Consider the following 17,546-nt stretch of genomic DNA (forward strand, 5'->3'; position numbering starts at 1 on the left):
CCACGTAATGCCGGTAGCACAAGAGCAAGACACGGGATGCTGGCACATGATGCATTTAAGTGTTCCCTTTCAGCTGCTGTACAAGATTCGATGTGCACACCGTTTGAAAACAGTTAAGTGTTCATCTTCATAAGTAATTAGATATCCTTTTCGATCCTAATCAGAGAGTACTCAATGTTTACAGTATTATGCCTCTAACTAATTGGATTCATGGCTTTGTTAGATCCAGTTAGGCTGTGCTTGCCTGTGACCTGGATGCTTTGGTTGCTTAAGCACCTCAGTGTGTAATCTTGACTTAAAGCTTTCGTGACTGCAGGAATTCATATTCTTTGGGTCTTTCGGTAAAGTCACGTAGATAGGTTCAAAGAAAATAACAAAAAACTACGACGTTTCGATCGCAACACAAGCGATCGTCATCAGGAGGAAAAAGAGGACGACCGCTTGTGTTGTGATCGAAACGTCGTCGTTTTTTGTTTTTTTCTTTGAACCTATCCACGTGACTTTACCGAAAGACCCAAAGAATATGAACATCTCCGTGTATTGAACTGTATTCCCCGAGCAGTCGAAGCCGTCGCTCTAGGGATGGTGGTCGGTGGTGGAGACTCATGATTCAGTGGCAGCCAAAGGAGGGAATATGCCCATGAGGATGTTTACCTACTCTCAGGTTTTTTCGGTAAAGTCACGTAGGGAAAAAATAAATGATAAAAATAAATAATGTGTTATTTATTTTTATTATTTGTTCGCTACGTAGATGGTTATTTACTTTTATTATTTCTTTTTTTTACCTACGTGACTTTACCGAAAAAACCTTAGAGTATGAATTCTTGCAGTCACGAAAGCTTCAAATCTAGAATGTTTGCCATGGAGATGAAGCGAGGAAATTAGCTCATGTATGCTGGAGGAGTTAGAAAGATCGTCACATTGCGAGATGGTGAGAGATGGGGGGGGGGCTTGTGGATGCCTTCATCCAGCAGTGGATAGATCTTTCCTGATGATTATTTTTTTGGGATCTTTACGTGAATTCGAGTAGGGTTAGGAATTATTCCAAAGTTGAGTAGACTTATACACACTTAGCAGTGTACAAGTACAGAAAATCAGAATCAACATTACTCGGTTAACTCTAAACATAAATGACAGTGCACTACAAGATTACTGTCCCCACACATGTTACATGAGTGAACATTTGCCACAAAACCTTGTGAGAATACATCAACTGCCTCGGGACATTTTAAATGACAAGCATAAATGCACACGCACATGAGAATGTATGTTTTGGTGTGAGCATGGCTTGCTGAATATTGTTCGTTATGTGTATGGTTATGCACACGCACATGAGAATGTATGTTTTGGTGTGAGCATGGCTTGCTGAATGTTGTTCGTTACGTAGATGGTTATGCGATGCACCGCGATGAAATGTAACCTGGCAGTTGCATGCTTTGCCGTCGTCCCCTTCATACTCACAACACGTGCCATCTGTGTGCCAAGTGTGTTGCCAAGTTCACACTTAACAGGTCGTCAGTCACAATGTGATTTGCTGACATTTCAGCTTGTTATTATTGAGTACGTGGGCACAGGCTCAGCCCCATTGTGTGAGTACCTTCACGGCAATTCAACAGCCAAACAAAATGATTGTATTGCTGGGAAAAAAAACATTATTTATTGACTTCAGGTAAGCGGGGCATGGACATGACTCATTGCTAGAATAATAACAGTGGCTCTAAAGAAATGAAATTCATCCGTGAGGTTGTTTAAGCTAGGAGATGGAGCTGTAAAATCAATTGTACAGGAACTAGGTGGATTATTCCCATTTCAGAATCACGAGAGATGGTGGCGCGAGGAGAGGACATGAACCAGCAGTGGCTGATGATGATAGACTGATCCATTTATGAACTTGGGTTAAGCAGTGCTCTCTATACAATGTGGGGACAAATTCAGCACAGCCTAAGAGCAACAGCAAAAAGCTACATTAAAATGGCGGCAGTCGCCAATGATGGCATTTCTATACTGATGAGGCCTAATCATGGTGGAGCCCGTTGCCTTTTGCTTAAGTTGAAACTTCCGCAATCTCAGATTGTGTTCACCTGGTGGCCATCAGATAGCAGTGCGAAGTATACACACAAGGATGGTGAAGTCATCTTGACATGTAAAGCATTCTAGGAAACATGTTACATGGTTATTGTTGAGGATACCTTATTGCATTCAAATTATTAATACCTCCACTAAGTTTATGATACACTGAATATGTGACGTTGCTGGAAGATTAATTGCACGGTGTATGAATACCAATCCACATATTAAGGAAAAACAGAGATGATTGATGAATGTCACGTGTGAGTAGCACAGACACAGTTTACCCAGTTTTAGTTTATGGTAGTTAAGGGCGAAATAAATTAGCATATTTCTGCAATTGGAGCGTATTTACTAGAGAAACAATTCAGTTATGGAGATTGCATCAATATCTAACCTTAAATTAAAGTCCTTAAAAAACGTCACTTAGAACGGGCTTGTCACATGTGATACTCGTAAAACTAAAATTAAATTGATTAAATGAGAGGCAGGGTGTCGTAGTGGTAACATCTGTGCCTCGCAGCAAGAAGGGCCTCGGTTCGATTCTCGACTCTGATGCCTTTTCACGTGGAGTTTGTATGTTCTCCGCGTGTTCTGCATGGGTTTCCCCCATGTTCTCTGGTTTCCTCCCATAGCAAAAAAACCATACAAACATCTCAATGCTGAAAAAAAACCCATTAGCAATTACGCACAGCAACTTCGCTTTCGACTACGAAAACTTGGCGGGACCCTCCTGACAAAGAATCACGAGACTCAGCTAAGCTTTCTTGTGTAAAAAATAAATAAAAGCATGATTAAATAAATAAAGGATGTGCCGCTCATAACCAGCCAAGGTCTGTGATGTGGGATTTGGAGCAGATTAGTCACAACAAGCCTGATCTGAAAATGAAATAGAAGATGATCATGAGCTTTGGCAGCGCATGTGCTTGTTGCATCTCTGGCTGGCTAACAGCCATGAAATCTGTGGTTTCCTTTTGTGAGGATGGTAATTAGAAAGGATTTGCCTTGATTCCTGCAGGGCTCATTAGTGAGGTGATGACAAGAGCCTCGGCAGTAAATGCAGTTCCAAACTCGATGGCCTCTGTAGGTTAACAAATAACGACCGCGCTTGCTGATGATGGTAATAATACATACGGAATTTATTGCAACGTGAGTTATCGTCCAACGGAATTAATTCAATTGCCGTCAGTTTTGAGATGTAGTTCTGTCGTGAGATGAGTCAATGCTATAGTGGAGATTTCAGCTGGGTGTGCGGCATAATGGCTCCATCTCACCACTGCACAAGTTTTCGTGAAGGAAGTAAATACATTTTCTGTGGACAACGACCAATCTGGGCAACATTGCGGTACATTCAGATTTCTTTGCAGGAAAGTGGAATTTTCCTCCACCGCTTACTGTTGTCACAGCCAGAATCCAACACGTACAATTCGCCTCAATTAAATATCCGAGGCCATCGGTTCGTGGCCCTCGCATGGTACACTATGAAACCTCCTTTACCAGTGGCAAAATATAGTAATAGGTTTTTACCCTTTCAACTGGTACAAAACTGACACCTTTATACAAGGGATCATGTTTGCAATAACCACAACACAAGCAGTCAAAATGCAAACAAAAAAAACAACTCTGATAATGATAATGATATGCACTGTCCTTGAAGTTGATTGGTCCACACCCGAGACAGCTTTTCTTAGAGCCTAGTCTCCATTGGTGTTGGACCAAATGACGCCAAAAGGCGTACAACTCAAAAACAGTGCACTATCAGAGTATTGAGAGCTCGGGGTAAGCGTTAACACTATGAGACCTCCTTAACCAGTGGCAAAATATAGTAATAGGTTTTTACCCTTTCAACTGGTACAAAACTGACACCTTTATACAAGGGATCATGTTTGCAATAACCACGACACAAGCAGTCAAAATGCAAAGAAAAAGAAACAACTATGATAATGATATGCACTCGCCTGGCAGTTGAAACAATGGGGCTTGTATCCTTGAATCCTCCTTCCCACGTCCACCATTCGGTGTGAATGGGTTACACCACAGTTCGTCGTGTGTGTAGTGGCGTCAACTGTGGGTAAACCCACCTCTTCCAAGACGTCTTAGCCAGTGTGGAAGGGAAAGTCAACAAACCCTACAGAGGGGATTTCTAGAGGTCCCTCTAGTGGAGACCCATCCACCAGCAGTGGCGTGGGCAAGCAATTTGCAGGGCTGCACCTTGTACCCTTTAAAAAAAGTTGTTTATTTTGTACACAAGCTGTATTGGTTGGTAATAATTACCACTGGATCTCAACTTTCGTAGCTGATGAGAATCGACTTAATGTTCTGGCAATGCTCCGTAGAAAGCTATGCCTTTAAGAGCCTCGATGACTCGCACTGACTTTGAATTACAGTCTCCAGTGTGATCCTGTAAACATCTGCAGGCCTCAGCAGCCGGACACAGGTCACCTCTCTATTAGAGGTTCATCGACAGATGCGTGCGATGCTTTGTTTTGCAACCCACAAGCAAATGGAGACGTTCGCTAAACACAGAACCGTGTGCCTTTGTAGTTTTTGCGTAAAGACTTTTGATTGTTCGGCATCGTTAATACCAAGGGCGTTTCGTGTTTGGAATAAATACACGCGTCCTTTTGCCATGGCATTTTAGCCCGGGCTCATGCGTTTTACGAGTCCGATGCGCTCCCAGTCCCTTTCAGAGACAGCCACTGAGGAAGGGGTCGTGCGACTGAGTAAGTGAGCCGCTGTTGGTTTACAGGATGTGTGAAGACCTTTGATGTGCCGCTGCCATTCACTTCGTGTTTGTTCAGCAAAAACCACACTCGCCCTAAGGTGACAATATTGCCCACATTAAACTGATTTATGGCATCCCCGGCACACAACAAGGCCACATCGGTTCACTGAAAGCAAACAGAAACGCGAGGCAAGAGAGAATTGCACATATATCAGCACTTTGGGTTTTACTTCGCTGCATGCACGGAGGGGACAGAGAAACAAATACTCGTTGATAGCATTCACTTGATGTGTTGTTGTTTATCAACTTCGCAATGAATTGCTAAATAAAAAAATAAACGTTTTTTTTGGCAGTGGAAACTAAACCTTTATGTTTTGATGTTATTTATATATTATGATAATAATACACGGTCTTGTCAGAATGACATAGACCACAGTGCCAAATGCAGTGATTTGTAAGTTGATATATCGGGGGAATTATCCATCCTTTGCGCACTGAAGTTTTGGTACCAGACTCATCTAATAGAAAAAAAATTGGAAACGGAAATCCATTTAACTTAACACGTTTTTAAAGCGGTAGTTTAAATTCATATGGCTATGTTAAAATGTACTCTTGTCAGATGTTCCTGTTTCCTAGAAAGTCATTCAGCAGGCATATGATATCTTAAGTGTATGAAAGTGCATTTTCCTTGAAAGTACTTAAAGTGCAAAGACATCTGATGAAGCCAACGCGATTTTCGAGTATGTATGTGTGTATGTTGAACTTATTTCGAACCGTACGTAGCCAGCCATGCTAACAGGAGGTGCGGGGGATGGACAACAAACTAAACACAAGATGCAGTTAAAAATTTATTATTTTTCGATAAAGACTTCCTCATGAAGCTCAAAGCATTTTGAGGGAAATGTCGTTATATGTTGGTATTTAATTCAGTCGTGAAAATGTTTAAGCCATTGATCAGAATTTGATTAACACAGTGAGCCACGTATAAATAGTATTTTTATAAACCTGACAATCTTGCTGGGTGGTGGAGGGTTTTGGCATGAAAACTGCCAGGTTTCCAAACAAAAAAAAACACGTCTTTAAGTGCATTATTTTTATTATTAATAATATGTTGAGATCTTTAGTTAATTATGTATTCTATGCATTATGGATAAATATATATGCCGGATAGAAACAATAATTACAAGGAATTATTATTTAATCATACAGATCAAGTGTATGAAAGTACCTTATTTAAATTCTTGTCACGATATCAATTTCTAAAGTGTATTGTTAATTATGTAAATAGAGAATGTAGTTTTGCTTAATGTGTGTGTGAGTTACTATGCTTCACAACCATGCGTAATGAATTTGTTGTGTCCATTACTGAATTACCATATAGAGCGTGGAGAATATCCGCACTCAAAAGAACTGAATTGATTTTTTTTTCGTGAATAGAAGCGCGGCACTCAAGCGTGGTGACTTTTTATTTTCCAGGCCCTCAACGGCTTCGTGTTGGTTGTCACATCGGAGGGCCTCGTATTTTACTCATCACACACCATTCAGGACTACCTTGGCTTTCACCAGGTGGGTCCAGCCATGAGCACTGGACTCACGCTCTGCACGTCGGTACATTTCAGTCATTAAGTGTGATATTGTACCGGTAAATCGACTCACGTGTTGGAAGTGTGTCAGCGAAGCTGAGTTTGATCATCGATACAAATGAAATGTATTTTTTTTCCCCCACACGTTGCTTGTCAATAATCGTAGAACCCCTGTTGCCCGGCTGATTTTTATGCCGTTTCCAGTCCGATGTCATCAACCAGAGTGTGTTCGAGCTCATTCACACCGAGGACCGCAGCGAGTTCCAACGCCAACTGCACTGGGCGTTCAACCCACCGGGCGGACAGGAGAGCGCGACGGACACTCACGGTCTTGCAAAACCATCCGTTCACATCGGCCTAGCACGCGCGTAGCACTTGCGCGAGCAGCACATGTACATGCGCGTATCCAGGCACGCACCTGCATACACACAGCGTCATAAGCTCACCGTGCATACAAATACATGCAAGCACGCGTACAGGAATGGGCTTGCTTGCTTGCTTGCATGCACACCTGCACAGATACCTACATGCGCACGTGTGCATACATGAGAAGCTATGCAAACATTTGCACACACACACACACACTCTCGCTAATGATCAATGATCAAGTGAGCTAAAATTGTTTTCTTTGCAGCAGATGTTCATACCTTGCAAAACCATTCAGAAATTGTGATTTTTATTCAGTGGTTTCTTGAGTAGTTCTTCATCATTAAATTACATTTATAATTTTTGCAATATGATTTGTTACGTAACATTTTATACAAAGTTCCTGATGTGCCAACTGATGTCCATTGCGGCACTTATTCTGAATTGTGAAACGGGTGACTTGCATGTTTGAGCAAAAATATTGGTAATTACTTCATTGCTCATACTTCAACTTTGCAACAACAACAGAAAATTGGGTTATTAATTCCAAGCCAGGTGCCAAGCAGAGTACCTTGAACCTCTTAAGTTCCCTCAAGATTTATATAATCTACTCTAGTGGTTTCAGAACGTTCGTATCTCTTCATTGATGGTCACCCGGTATTCCAATTTCTTCCTTTATATAAACGCTCTCAGAATGTAGTGAGAGCCAAATGAAGAATCTCTGTCTTTGTCTGTGCTTGTGTGAATCTCCGCTACGTTCTCAGCAGAGACTCCGTCCTGCTCGTTCCTGGTGACGTATAACCCCGAGCAGCTGCCACCTGAAAATTCTTCTTTCCTGGAGCGCAACTTTGTAGCGCGATTCCGCTGCCTCTTGGACAACTCCTCTGGATTCATGGTAAATGAGTTTTGTGTCTGCAATGTGGCGCTGATGAGAGGCCTTAGATATTCCTACTCAACACCTGGTTTTCGGTGGAAATTAAATTTGAACGTACTGTACGAGCATGCATAGTGTGCTTTGGCAAAACAGTTTTAAGGAGATTGTGTTCTGCATTGATTTTATTTTCAAAATCATATGAGACGTTACATGTCCTGGCTTGTGACTTGATTTTTGTGCCAAATCTGAGCTTTTTTTTTAACTTTTATTGTTCGAAAGCCAAGGACAGCATTAGGAGGACCTCGAGTTGTGTATAATCAGCTGCACTATTATTTAATTTCAATGTGTGTTGCATGGCCGGTTTGCTGCGAGTGCATTGCAAAACCATACGATTAATTGTTCACAAATGTATCTTAAAATAATTATACAACTTTAAATGAATCTGCAACGCGGATGGGTAACTAGATTGGGTATCCCAGGTTGTCTTAACAAGAGATTCAAGATGAGTTAACGGGATGACAGATGTTACATTCATGGCCGGGAACTTCACTGAGATAATTGCGCTGATCTTGTACGAGGGTGTATGGGTGTGATGTCACAGAGGGTTCAATAGTGTCATAACGACGTATTTAACAGTGACTTCAATTTACGTTTTTATTCGTGAAGCTTTAAGCTTGTGTTACAGCCAAGTACATATCTACAAGAGTCATTTGTTACTTGGGTCGTTTTTTATCTTGTGGAGTACATGAAATCACTCATTGTACATCTTGACAAAAGATTATTCAGATACTGTAATTGCTAATTTTTATTACAAAAATAATACTATGTTTATATATACACACACACACACAAGTTAATGAATAATAACCTAAAACCTTAAATACATTTAAGTGGGTTTTAAAGTTTGTAATATTATACGCCACCTCGTGTGATGACTATAAACGTGTATTTGATATTGTATTAAAACACTTTCAATGCATAAACAGCACATATTCATGCACAGCAATGGTGACATGATGGCATTCAGCCCTTCCCACTGACCTTCAGTGCACCAGCAGGAACGAGAAGGTTAGCCATCCATCCCTTAGCAAGGTTACTGCATGCTGGGAAGAGGATTGAAGAGGGGAGGTGGGGGTAGAGTATGCCTTGGCGAAGCTTTGCCTTCCGCTGAGAAGGCTTTGCACGCCGCGTTCAACCGGCGTGACGGATCAAAAGTGACAACCCCCTCTCCTGGTATGGCTCTCTCCGCGATGCATCCGCCATGAAAGTTATTTTTATTTCTGGCACGCCGCATACAGAGGCTTTTGAGAGGCATTTGGCCTGCCCGTGTGCTGCAGAGTGGGGCGACAGGATTATTCCCGGGGGCAGTTAGGTTGTCGCCTTGTGTGGGCTCCACTCGTGCTAGTAGCAGTGGCGAGAGTGCCCGTACGCATGTTTACCTAGCAAAACGTAGCACCAGAGGCCTGGCATTGCCCAAGAGGGGGGGGGGGGAGTGCATAACCCCTGAGATGTGGGCCTCAACTAAGATGCCAGAGGCAATATCTTTGTATGGAGTTGTTGGGGTTGTTGTTTTATTGGCTGTGCAGTGAGATAAGGGGCGAAGCCAGGCGAAAATGATGGAGATAAACGAGTGATGAATTCAACCGTGACACATTATGAAATATACGTAATTAAATTACTGATTATATAAATATGTAACGCTTATATTCAACGAAGTACATTTTTGTTAAATGCCTGTTTGCCAAGATATTAAACACATTTTATTTCTGAAAACTGGACAGGCAAAATGCTATTACCATTTTATTCATTTTCTGCATTTGTGTATGCTCATAGGTGGTAAAAATAAAGAAAAAGTTCCAACATCATAAAATACATTGCTTTGTGGACACACATATTTGGCAGTCGGTAGTCATCATCACACCTGATGATTTTCTAAAGTAAAAAAACACGTAATCGATTAATCATTTCATGACTATGTATGTATGTATGTTTACCTTCTTTCACACTGTACGTAGCCATCCGGAGGTGCGGGGAAAGGACTAATATTAAATATATTAACAAAATTAACACAGATGCTGCAAGAGTAGGCCATTGTGTATCCCAGCGTCACGGTTCAAAATTGCCAAATTTTAAATTGTCTCCGATCAGTCATTTTAACTGCAAAAAAACACTTGGCAGATGCCACCTGCAAAAGAGTCATGAGTCATATAAGAGACTTTCCAAGTATAAACAGACGTAACAATAAATAATAATAAGCCTTCATGAGATCAGTGCGGAGTTTGTTACTGGATGCAGCGGACAGCGACACTATTGGACAGTGGTCCTTGATACCGTTCCTCCTTCAAATTGGGTTCCGCACCGGCTGCACCGTGGCTTCCCAGCCGCACCGACGAGCTTCCCTTGCTGCACCGTGTGCGGGCCCACGCAGGCGCTGCACTTCCAGGGCCGCCTCAAGTTCCTGCACGGGCAGAACCGCAAGGCGGCCGACGGTACCCAGGTGCCGTCCCAGCTGGCGCTGTTCGCAGTCGCCACGCCGCTTCAGCCGCCCGCCATCCTGGAGATCCGCACCAAGAACATGATCTTCCGCACCAAGCACAAACTGGACTTCACTCCCCTCGGCTGCGATGCCAAGTACGCCATCGGCCGTCCGGCGATGGTGCTGCGGCGCGCGATGATGCCTCCGGGTGTTAAAAAAAAACTATTGAGCTGTTACAGCTGATTTCTGTGTCCGAGCGTGCATTTCATTAAGTTCATGAATGTTGATGGTTGCGGAAGGTTTCTGGAATAACTCAGCATGGATGGGGCTTAGTGGTTGAGCAGGCTCATACCATTTCATACCGGTGAGCCAGCGTTGCTGAGATCGCAATGGATAACAGTGTGGTCACAGGAAGCAGCCATGAATTAACTGGATTCTCTCAACTGTGGCAAGTTGATCGACAAAAAAACAATCATGGGACATATATCTTTCTCTTCCAGTTTATTCCATCTCTGAGAATGACAAATGTTGATACAATTAACATTAGCAAACCCTGTTTGTAGGACATATAAAAGGTGTCCCTGAGTGCAAATAAAAATGTCCATTGTAGTGACTTTAGAACTAGTCCTGGAACATCCTGTTATGGGGCAATCTTCCAACACAGGGCAATGCACTGCTACATTTGAGGGTTTGGAATGGAAGGTTCATCATGAAGATGCTGATAGCACACTTTTTTTTTTAAAGTACATAAAATATCTCAGCAGCGTGACAGCTTTCCAGACACGTTGGCACTAGTTTTGCTCTTGACATCGACTGTGTACAGCGTAAGGTTCCATTCATGAGTGTGAAGGGCAGCAGCTTGAGCAAGGTCAATTATGCAGATGCTGCGAAGCCTTCCTGCAGATCGTCTTGACTGATGCCTCTTCCTTGTCGCTGGTTGTTGGTGATGCTTGCAGGGGCCGTGTGGTGTTGGGCTACACAGAGATCGAGCTGTGCATGCGGGGCACTGGGTACCAGTTCATCCACGCTGCTGACATGCTGCACTGCGCAGAGAATCACGTGCGGAGTAAGGCTAACCGGCTTGTCGGGTCTGGTCCAACTTTCATAGATATCTTTGAAATATTGAATTGTGATGCATTGTTTAAGCGACGGGGGGTTGGTAGATTGCCTTCATAGCGTCATATGTGTGATACGTGCACAATTAGAATTGCAAGATGGGCTGTTGACACACTATACAGCAGTAGGCTTCAGACGATACGTGTGGTAAACATGACTGAAGTGGTTGTGGTGGCTAAAGATGAATCCCTGCAATTTCTTGCTCGTGCCACTGGTAGTGGAAAGGCCTCGATTAGAGGGGTCTCTAGAGAGCCCTTCTCGAGGGAATTTGACCTCTGCTTCCAGACATCTCGGAATAGACGGGAGCACCCACAATTTACCCCACTACACACAACCTGTCTCTCGACTACCAATTTAAAATTCTGGGTTGACAGAGCAAGGGATGATTTAATAAACTTGTTCATTAGTTCAACTGCTGGACCAGTAGAAGATCGAGTCAAACAACGGCCTCTGGATTGTAATTCCTGCGTGCTAATCATGCAACATCCGTGGCAGCATCCCACGTGATTGTAGGACATGTGCGAAAGAACTCTGCGCCCCTGTGTTCGTGCAGTGATGAGGACAGGAGAAAGTGGCCTCACGGTGTTCAGACTTCTCACCAAGGACAAAGGCTGGACCTGGGTCCAGGCAAACGCTCGGCTTGTGTACAAGAACGGGAGGCCTGACTACATCATTGCAACTCAGCGGCCACTTTCGTGAGCACATCGCAGTGAACATGTATTTTACACAACAGCTACAGAGGCTACCAGGTGTGGTGCTGACCACCCACCACCCTCGTGTTCCATGCAAGTCTTCGCAGTATGCTCGCTCACAGCGCTTGCCGCAACAGTCTGCCAATGGCTATTGGGGGGATCGTTGCCTTTGTGCGTGCTTCCCCAGGGACGAGGAGGGAGCAGAGCAGCTGCGCAAGCGCTCGTTGCACCTGCCCTTCACGTACGCCACGGGCGAGGCAGTGCTCTACGAGTGCAGCTTCGCGCTGCCCCCATCGCTCGACCCCATGCAGCCGAAGGGGCACGGCGGCGGTGGCCGTGGGAAAAAGGGCTCGGGCTCAAAAGGGGCAGCCGGGGGGTCGGGTGCTCGGGGCTCGCTGGATCCCGATTCTTTGCTGGGCGCGATGCTCCGGCAGGACGAGTCGGTGTACGTGTGTCCGCCCGACCCCGTTCCCAAGTTCTCTTTCTCCAAGAGCTACTTCTCGGAGCTGGGCGGCATGGGAAGCTTGGACATTGCGGACCAGCTGTCGAGGGGCCGTGCGGTCGACAGGGCCACCATCACAGAGGACTCCTCTGTAGGTTGAATGCTGTTGCGGCTGCATATGCAGAGGTTTCTGACGATGTGTGCATGGTGATATCCAGCGTGTCATTTTTTATTGTTATATTTCATTGTTAAGCCAATGGGTCTTCAAAGGCAGTGTTTATCTTCGGCAATCATACAACATTACAGATTCAAACGATTAGCGTGTCCTTGACACGTCCGGTAATCCATATAGCTGCATGAATGTTAAAGAAAATATTTATCTCTCTAATTACGTAACACCCTACAATTAATGATGCAATATTCTGCTTATGGATGTATGTACGTAGAACTTCTTTCGCACTGAACGTAGCCAGCCACGCTCATCGGAGGTTGCGGGCTCTCACGTAATATCCCCGTACGAAAACACATAAAGTTTTAGGGGCGTGCGACTGTAAGCATTGCCGTCGACCAAAGTTGTGTCGTTTTCACAGGCCGACATGAAGCCGGATATTAACACGGCCCTCATGCTCACACACGAGCTGCCTGACTTTGGGCAGCAGAGCTGCTCCACGATGGCCGGCCCCGGCCTCGTCCTCGGCGGCGAGGGCGACAGCGACGACGGGGCCGGTGGCGACCTCCTCAGCGCCCTGCAGTGCTTCGGCATCAGCGTGGACGAGCTGGATGTGTTCGAGCAGGACGAGCGGCTCGTGATGCTGGAGCTCGACTCGCTGTCGGCGCAGCTCAACGAGACCATCTCCAACATGGACATCCTCGACTACGTCGACGACTCGCTGAGCCGCCGCATGGGCCAGTTCTCCCAGGGGGAGCTCCTGGCCAAGCCTGAGAGCTCCCTTTCCTGTCCGACCTCATCACAGAGTCTTGCTTACATGCAGCCGCAAGTGACTAATCAGCAGCAGCCGCAGCAGCAGCAGCCACATCCACAGCCGCAGCAGCAGCAGCAGCAGCCGCCTGCCAAGCAAGCACAGCAGCAAATGTTTTACCAGCCGAAGATAAACAGGAGATACACCAGCTGGGATGAGCAACAGCAACACGCAGCAATGCAGCAGCATCCCCAGACGTCACACCAGCGCCAGCGTCAGAGATTGCAATTAATGCAGCACCAAGCAGGGGCCCCGATCGTCAATGGGCAAATTCAGCAGCACACACAGCAGCAGCAAGCGATGCAGTCTTACCAATTCACTCCTCTGGATGACGGTGGTGAGCAGTATAACGTGGAAGCTGCTACTGCCGCTAGTTACACCCAGAGCTTTCCAGCCTGTCAGCAAATGCAGCTGAACAGCAGGGTTGCGGTCGACAGCAGCAGCTACAGCCGCCTGGGCTTCAGCAGCAGCAGCAACGGGGCGGCCCAGGCAGGAGAAGGGCAGTGCAGGACAGCTGCAGCCGGAAGCTCCATTTGTGGCTATGCCACTCAGCTGCAGCAGTTCGTACCCTCGAAGATGCCGGCTGCTCAAAGCTTCATGCTCAAGCAGAACTTTAACCTGCTGTCCTCTTGCCAGTACCAGAGCCAACAGTGCCCAGCTACTGTCATGAAAGAGCAGCTCACCGGCGAGGTATCTGAGCGGCAGCAGCAGCAGCTGCAGCAACTGCAGCAGCAGCAGGAGGAGGACCTCATGATGTCTTGTTCAGGCATCTCATGCACAGTGGAACAGGAAAGGCAGTACAAGGTGAATATATTTACGTATCTACTATAAACTCATTCATTTAAGTGTTTTGGCCCTAGACTGGTCCGAGGCACTATCTACTCCATGTTTCTCTGACTTCCGCTGCTCTTTTCAACTCTCCGTACGTCCTTGTTAGCATCACCTAGCATCTCCATTATTTCCCTTTCTCTTGATCTTTTGAGAAATAATATTTCATCGATGACCTTCAGCGGTGCGTTCCCTCTCGCGACGTGCCAAATCCAGCACCGTATACATGCATGCATAATATGTGCAGGATGGTGCGATGGTTTGCACGTTTCTCACCGAGCTATTTTAGGACGCTTGATTCTTGTGGACACTCGAAAATGTGGCAGAGCATTATCTGGCCACATGATATGCTTGTAGGTGAAAGGTATTGAAAGGTGTCATGGCATTATTTAATTGTTTTGCAATGCGATTATTATTGAAAATACCCGCGAAAAAAATTCATAATTTTGCTTGCGAATGCGACAATACGTCTCAAACCTGCACTAACATGGTCAAATAAAATATCGCCGCGATCTTTAAACGATTCTGTTCTCTCCCAGCTCCCCATGGACCGCAACATCGGAAATGGCAACGTGCTCTACGAAGGCGTCAACTGCGAGCAGCTGAGCAGTTTTCCTGACGGGGAAACCCTTCCAGTCCACCCTGGCATGAGCCAGCCCATGCCTGATGCCATGCAGTACTTTCTGGACTCGTGAATAAGGGTGGCAAAGGAAAACCCCATCTGTGCCCTCTTCCAAGCTAGACACTAAAGTGTTACCAGCAAAATGATGCAGTGTTATTGCCATAGAGTAAGTGTGCCACAAAGTTTTGAAAGCTCTTGTTTTGTTTTTAATTTAATATGTATACATGTTTTTGTGATCCTGATATGTGTATTTCACATGCACTAACCTTTTTTTTGTCATCATCATTATTATTGTTGTTAGACACATAATGTTATACATTTTTATTATATGATCTGCAGAGAGTATTAATCTGATGATTTGGCTGGTAAGTTGGTGTGATTCTAAGATTGACCATTAAAGTTCCAAAAACTGTAAGTGTTAAAGGTATATGATATTATGTGTGATGATTATTGTATTTGACACAATATGGAAAAAATTTATGATGCATTATTTTTGGTTTGTTTACAACATGTTGCTGATAAGTCAATGTGGCTATGATAAAATTAACGCACAAAAATCAGGCATGGGGAGATGCCAATTTTATATGAAAGTATAACACAGACACAAGAGATAAAAACAAAAATCTGGCATACATAACCTGATATTTTTTCTTATTATTATGAACATTATTTACTGACTATACTGTAATATATATACCCATGAGTTGTTTTCCTTTCTTTATTTTTTAAGACTATATAAACTTATTATAATAACGGCTGCACTCTGCAGAGGAAGGAATGAAACCATGTTGCACTATGAAGTGGACCCTAGCCTCTTTTTTTCTGAACTATCTGAAGGATTTAGCTTATTAACATTGTAAAACAATGCTGAGATATTATGTGCTTCCCATGCCAAGCATTTTTTGAGCACGTGATCGTTCAAGAGACTGGCGGTGGTGAATTGTCGGCTGAGTAATCTGACCTGCACCAAAGCGCAGAGTAAATGGGTATTTGTGTAATGAAGGCTTTTTATTTCTATTGTTGTGTAGGTAGTTGTGGTTGTGGTGTCCACCAACAGGGGCTGGCCTAAGGAGAATGGGGCCCCTGTGCAAACTGCCCTCCCCCCCATCCCAATTGTTTGTCCCAAGGTGGCGTGGTTATAAGCACACACTATCATGAACATAACTACATCTTAACACGGAGGCTTTCGCAACCAATATCACGGTTCATTATTGATTTTAGGGTCAGATCGCGTCAGCTAAATGTGTCGTAAATCCCTCCTCCAATATGCAACAATTGTTAAATGTTGTGAATTTCTCTGCAACCCACCGGTGTGCCGAAGCAGTCATAGATTGACGCGATTGTTCGCGTGACAACCTTATTAATTGGCTGTGTCGGGTGGAGGGAGTTTGCAACACACATTTTACTTACGCGATCTGACCCAAAAAAAAAATGTGCGAATAACTACACATGCTGACAGCGCCTCCTCAGATCAACGCCCGCCTCCCGGCTCTCCGACAATGTGCGTCCTGGTTGCTCCACGCGTTGTTCGGCATGGGATTCACATCGCTTGCTGTCTGGCATAGGAATCACACCGCATGCTGTTCGGCATGTGAATCACACTGCGTGTTGTTCGGCATAGGAATCACACTGCGTGTTGTTCGGCATGGGAATCACACCGAGTGTTGTTCGGCATGTGAATCACACCACGTGTTGTTCGGCATGTGAATCACACCACGTGTTGTTCGGCATGTGAATCACACTGCGTGTTGTTCGGCATGGGAATCACACCGCGTGTTGTTCGGCGTGATTTCCATGCTGAACAACACAACCCGAAAAGACATCAGAGAGAGAGAGAGTGATTATTATTATTATTTTGTTGCTTTCATTTTGAAATATTCCACCACTCAGTATTTTTTTTATATATAGTTTAAGGTTGTATGAACTGGTGGGTGTGGTGCAGATTAAAGGATTGTTTTCTTTTCATTGTTGTTTTGAATATTGCAGTACATAGCCATAAGCAAATGTAATAATTATGAGTTTGTGAGACGATTGTAGAATACATCGAATACATCGCTACACTACCTATTTACAAAAGAACAAATCAACCAGATAAAAAATAACCGTTGTATATATATACATTACGTCTCAAAATAATGTTAATTAACCACTGAAATCTACCAGTATTTAATTGTGCAATTATGAAACGACCAAAACAATGCACAGGACTTCAATAAAGACAACTATGAAGAAATTCACGTGTAATTGTTAAAGTGCCAGAATGTAAAAAAAACATAAAATATGTTAATAATGTACTTATTTTTTAATATTGTCTTACTGCTAAATAAAAGTGGAAGCATTTTGGAATATCTATGTCCAAGTCCGTCACTCAAACTAGATTCATAGATGTGAGTCTGTATGGAGGGTACATCATACCCAAATACAACGGCAAAAGCAACTGGAATCAGATTCAAGTGCAAATCGATTACGCTATTGCATTATGTGTTTAACATCGCAAAGCGACGCCTGTGATTTGCTGGAATACGTGTGGTAAAATAACTGTCCATTTGTTATGAAACAGGATGTCATGGGTTTTGGCCTCCATAGCATCCCTATCAATTTTCCTTCATTGGAATCAACTCAAGACTATTGATCTCATGGGCCCAGTGGGAATGGAGCCCTTTCAATTGGAACTTTTAAATATACATTGAAAACTCATTTCTTGCGAACTGATTTTTATCTTCAGTTTGTTGTGCTTCATCCGCAACCTCCCGTTTAGTTCGGTTGGCTACGTAC

The 17,546-nt window shown here is 44.1% G+C and overlaps 1 protein-coding gene across 3 annotated transcripts in view; it reads left to right on the top strand.

Annotated features, from left to right (window-relative positions):
* The window catches only part of LOC144940036 (aryl hydrocarbon receptor-like), a 93,081-nt gene extending 75,812 nt beyond the window's left edge, over positions 1-17,269 (top strand). For 2 of the 3 annotated variants that reach the window (XM_078866748.1, XM_078866750.1), the window contains 9 exons: positions 6,269-6,358; positions 6,580-6,703; positions 7,506-7,636; positions 10,044-10,246; positions 11,048-11,157; positions 11,761-11,902; positions 12,087-12,492; positions 12,932-14,125; positions 14,689-17,269. In XM_078866748.1, the coding sequence (XP_078722874.1) occupies positions 6,269-6,358; positions 6,580-6,703; positions 7,506-7,636; positions 10,044-10,246; positions 11,048-11,157; positions 11,761-11,902; positions 12,087-12,492; positions 12,932-14,125; positions 14,689-14,844 (2,556 nt within the window). In that variant the 3' untranslated portion in view covers positions 14,845-17,269. The remainder of the gene's footprint in view (positions 1-6,268; positions 6,359-6,579; positions 6,704-7,505; positions 7,637-10,043; positions 10,247-11,047; positions 11,158-11,760; positions 11,903-12,086; positions 12,493-12,931; positions 14,126-14,688) is intronic. The other variant, XM_078866749.1, reaches the window with a different exon arrangement.
* The last annotated feature ends 277 nt before the right edge of the window (positions 17,270-17,546 follow it).

Source organism: Lampetra fluviatilis, chromosome 2, assembly GCF_964198595.1.
Source record: "Lampetra fluviatilis chromosome 2, kcLamFluv1.1, whole genome shotgun sequence".
NCBI lineage: Eukaryota > Metazoa > Chordata > Hyperoartia > Petromyzontiformes > Petromyzontidae > Lampetra > Lampetra fluviatilis.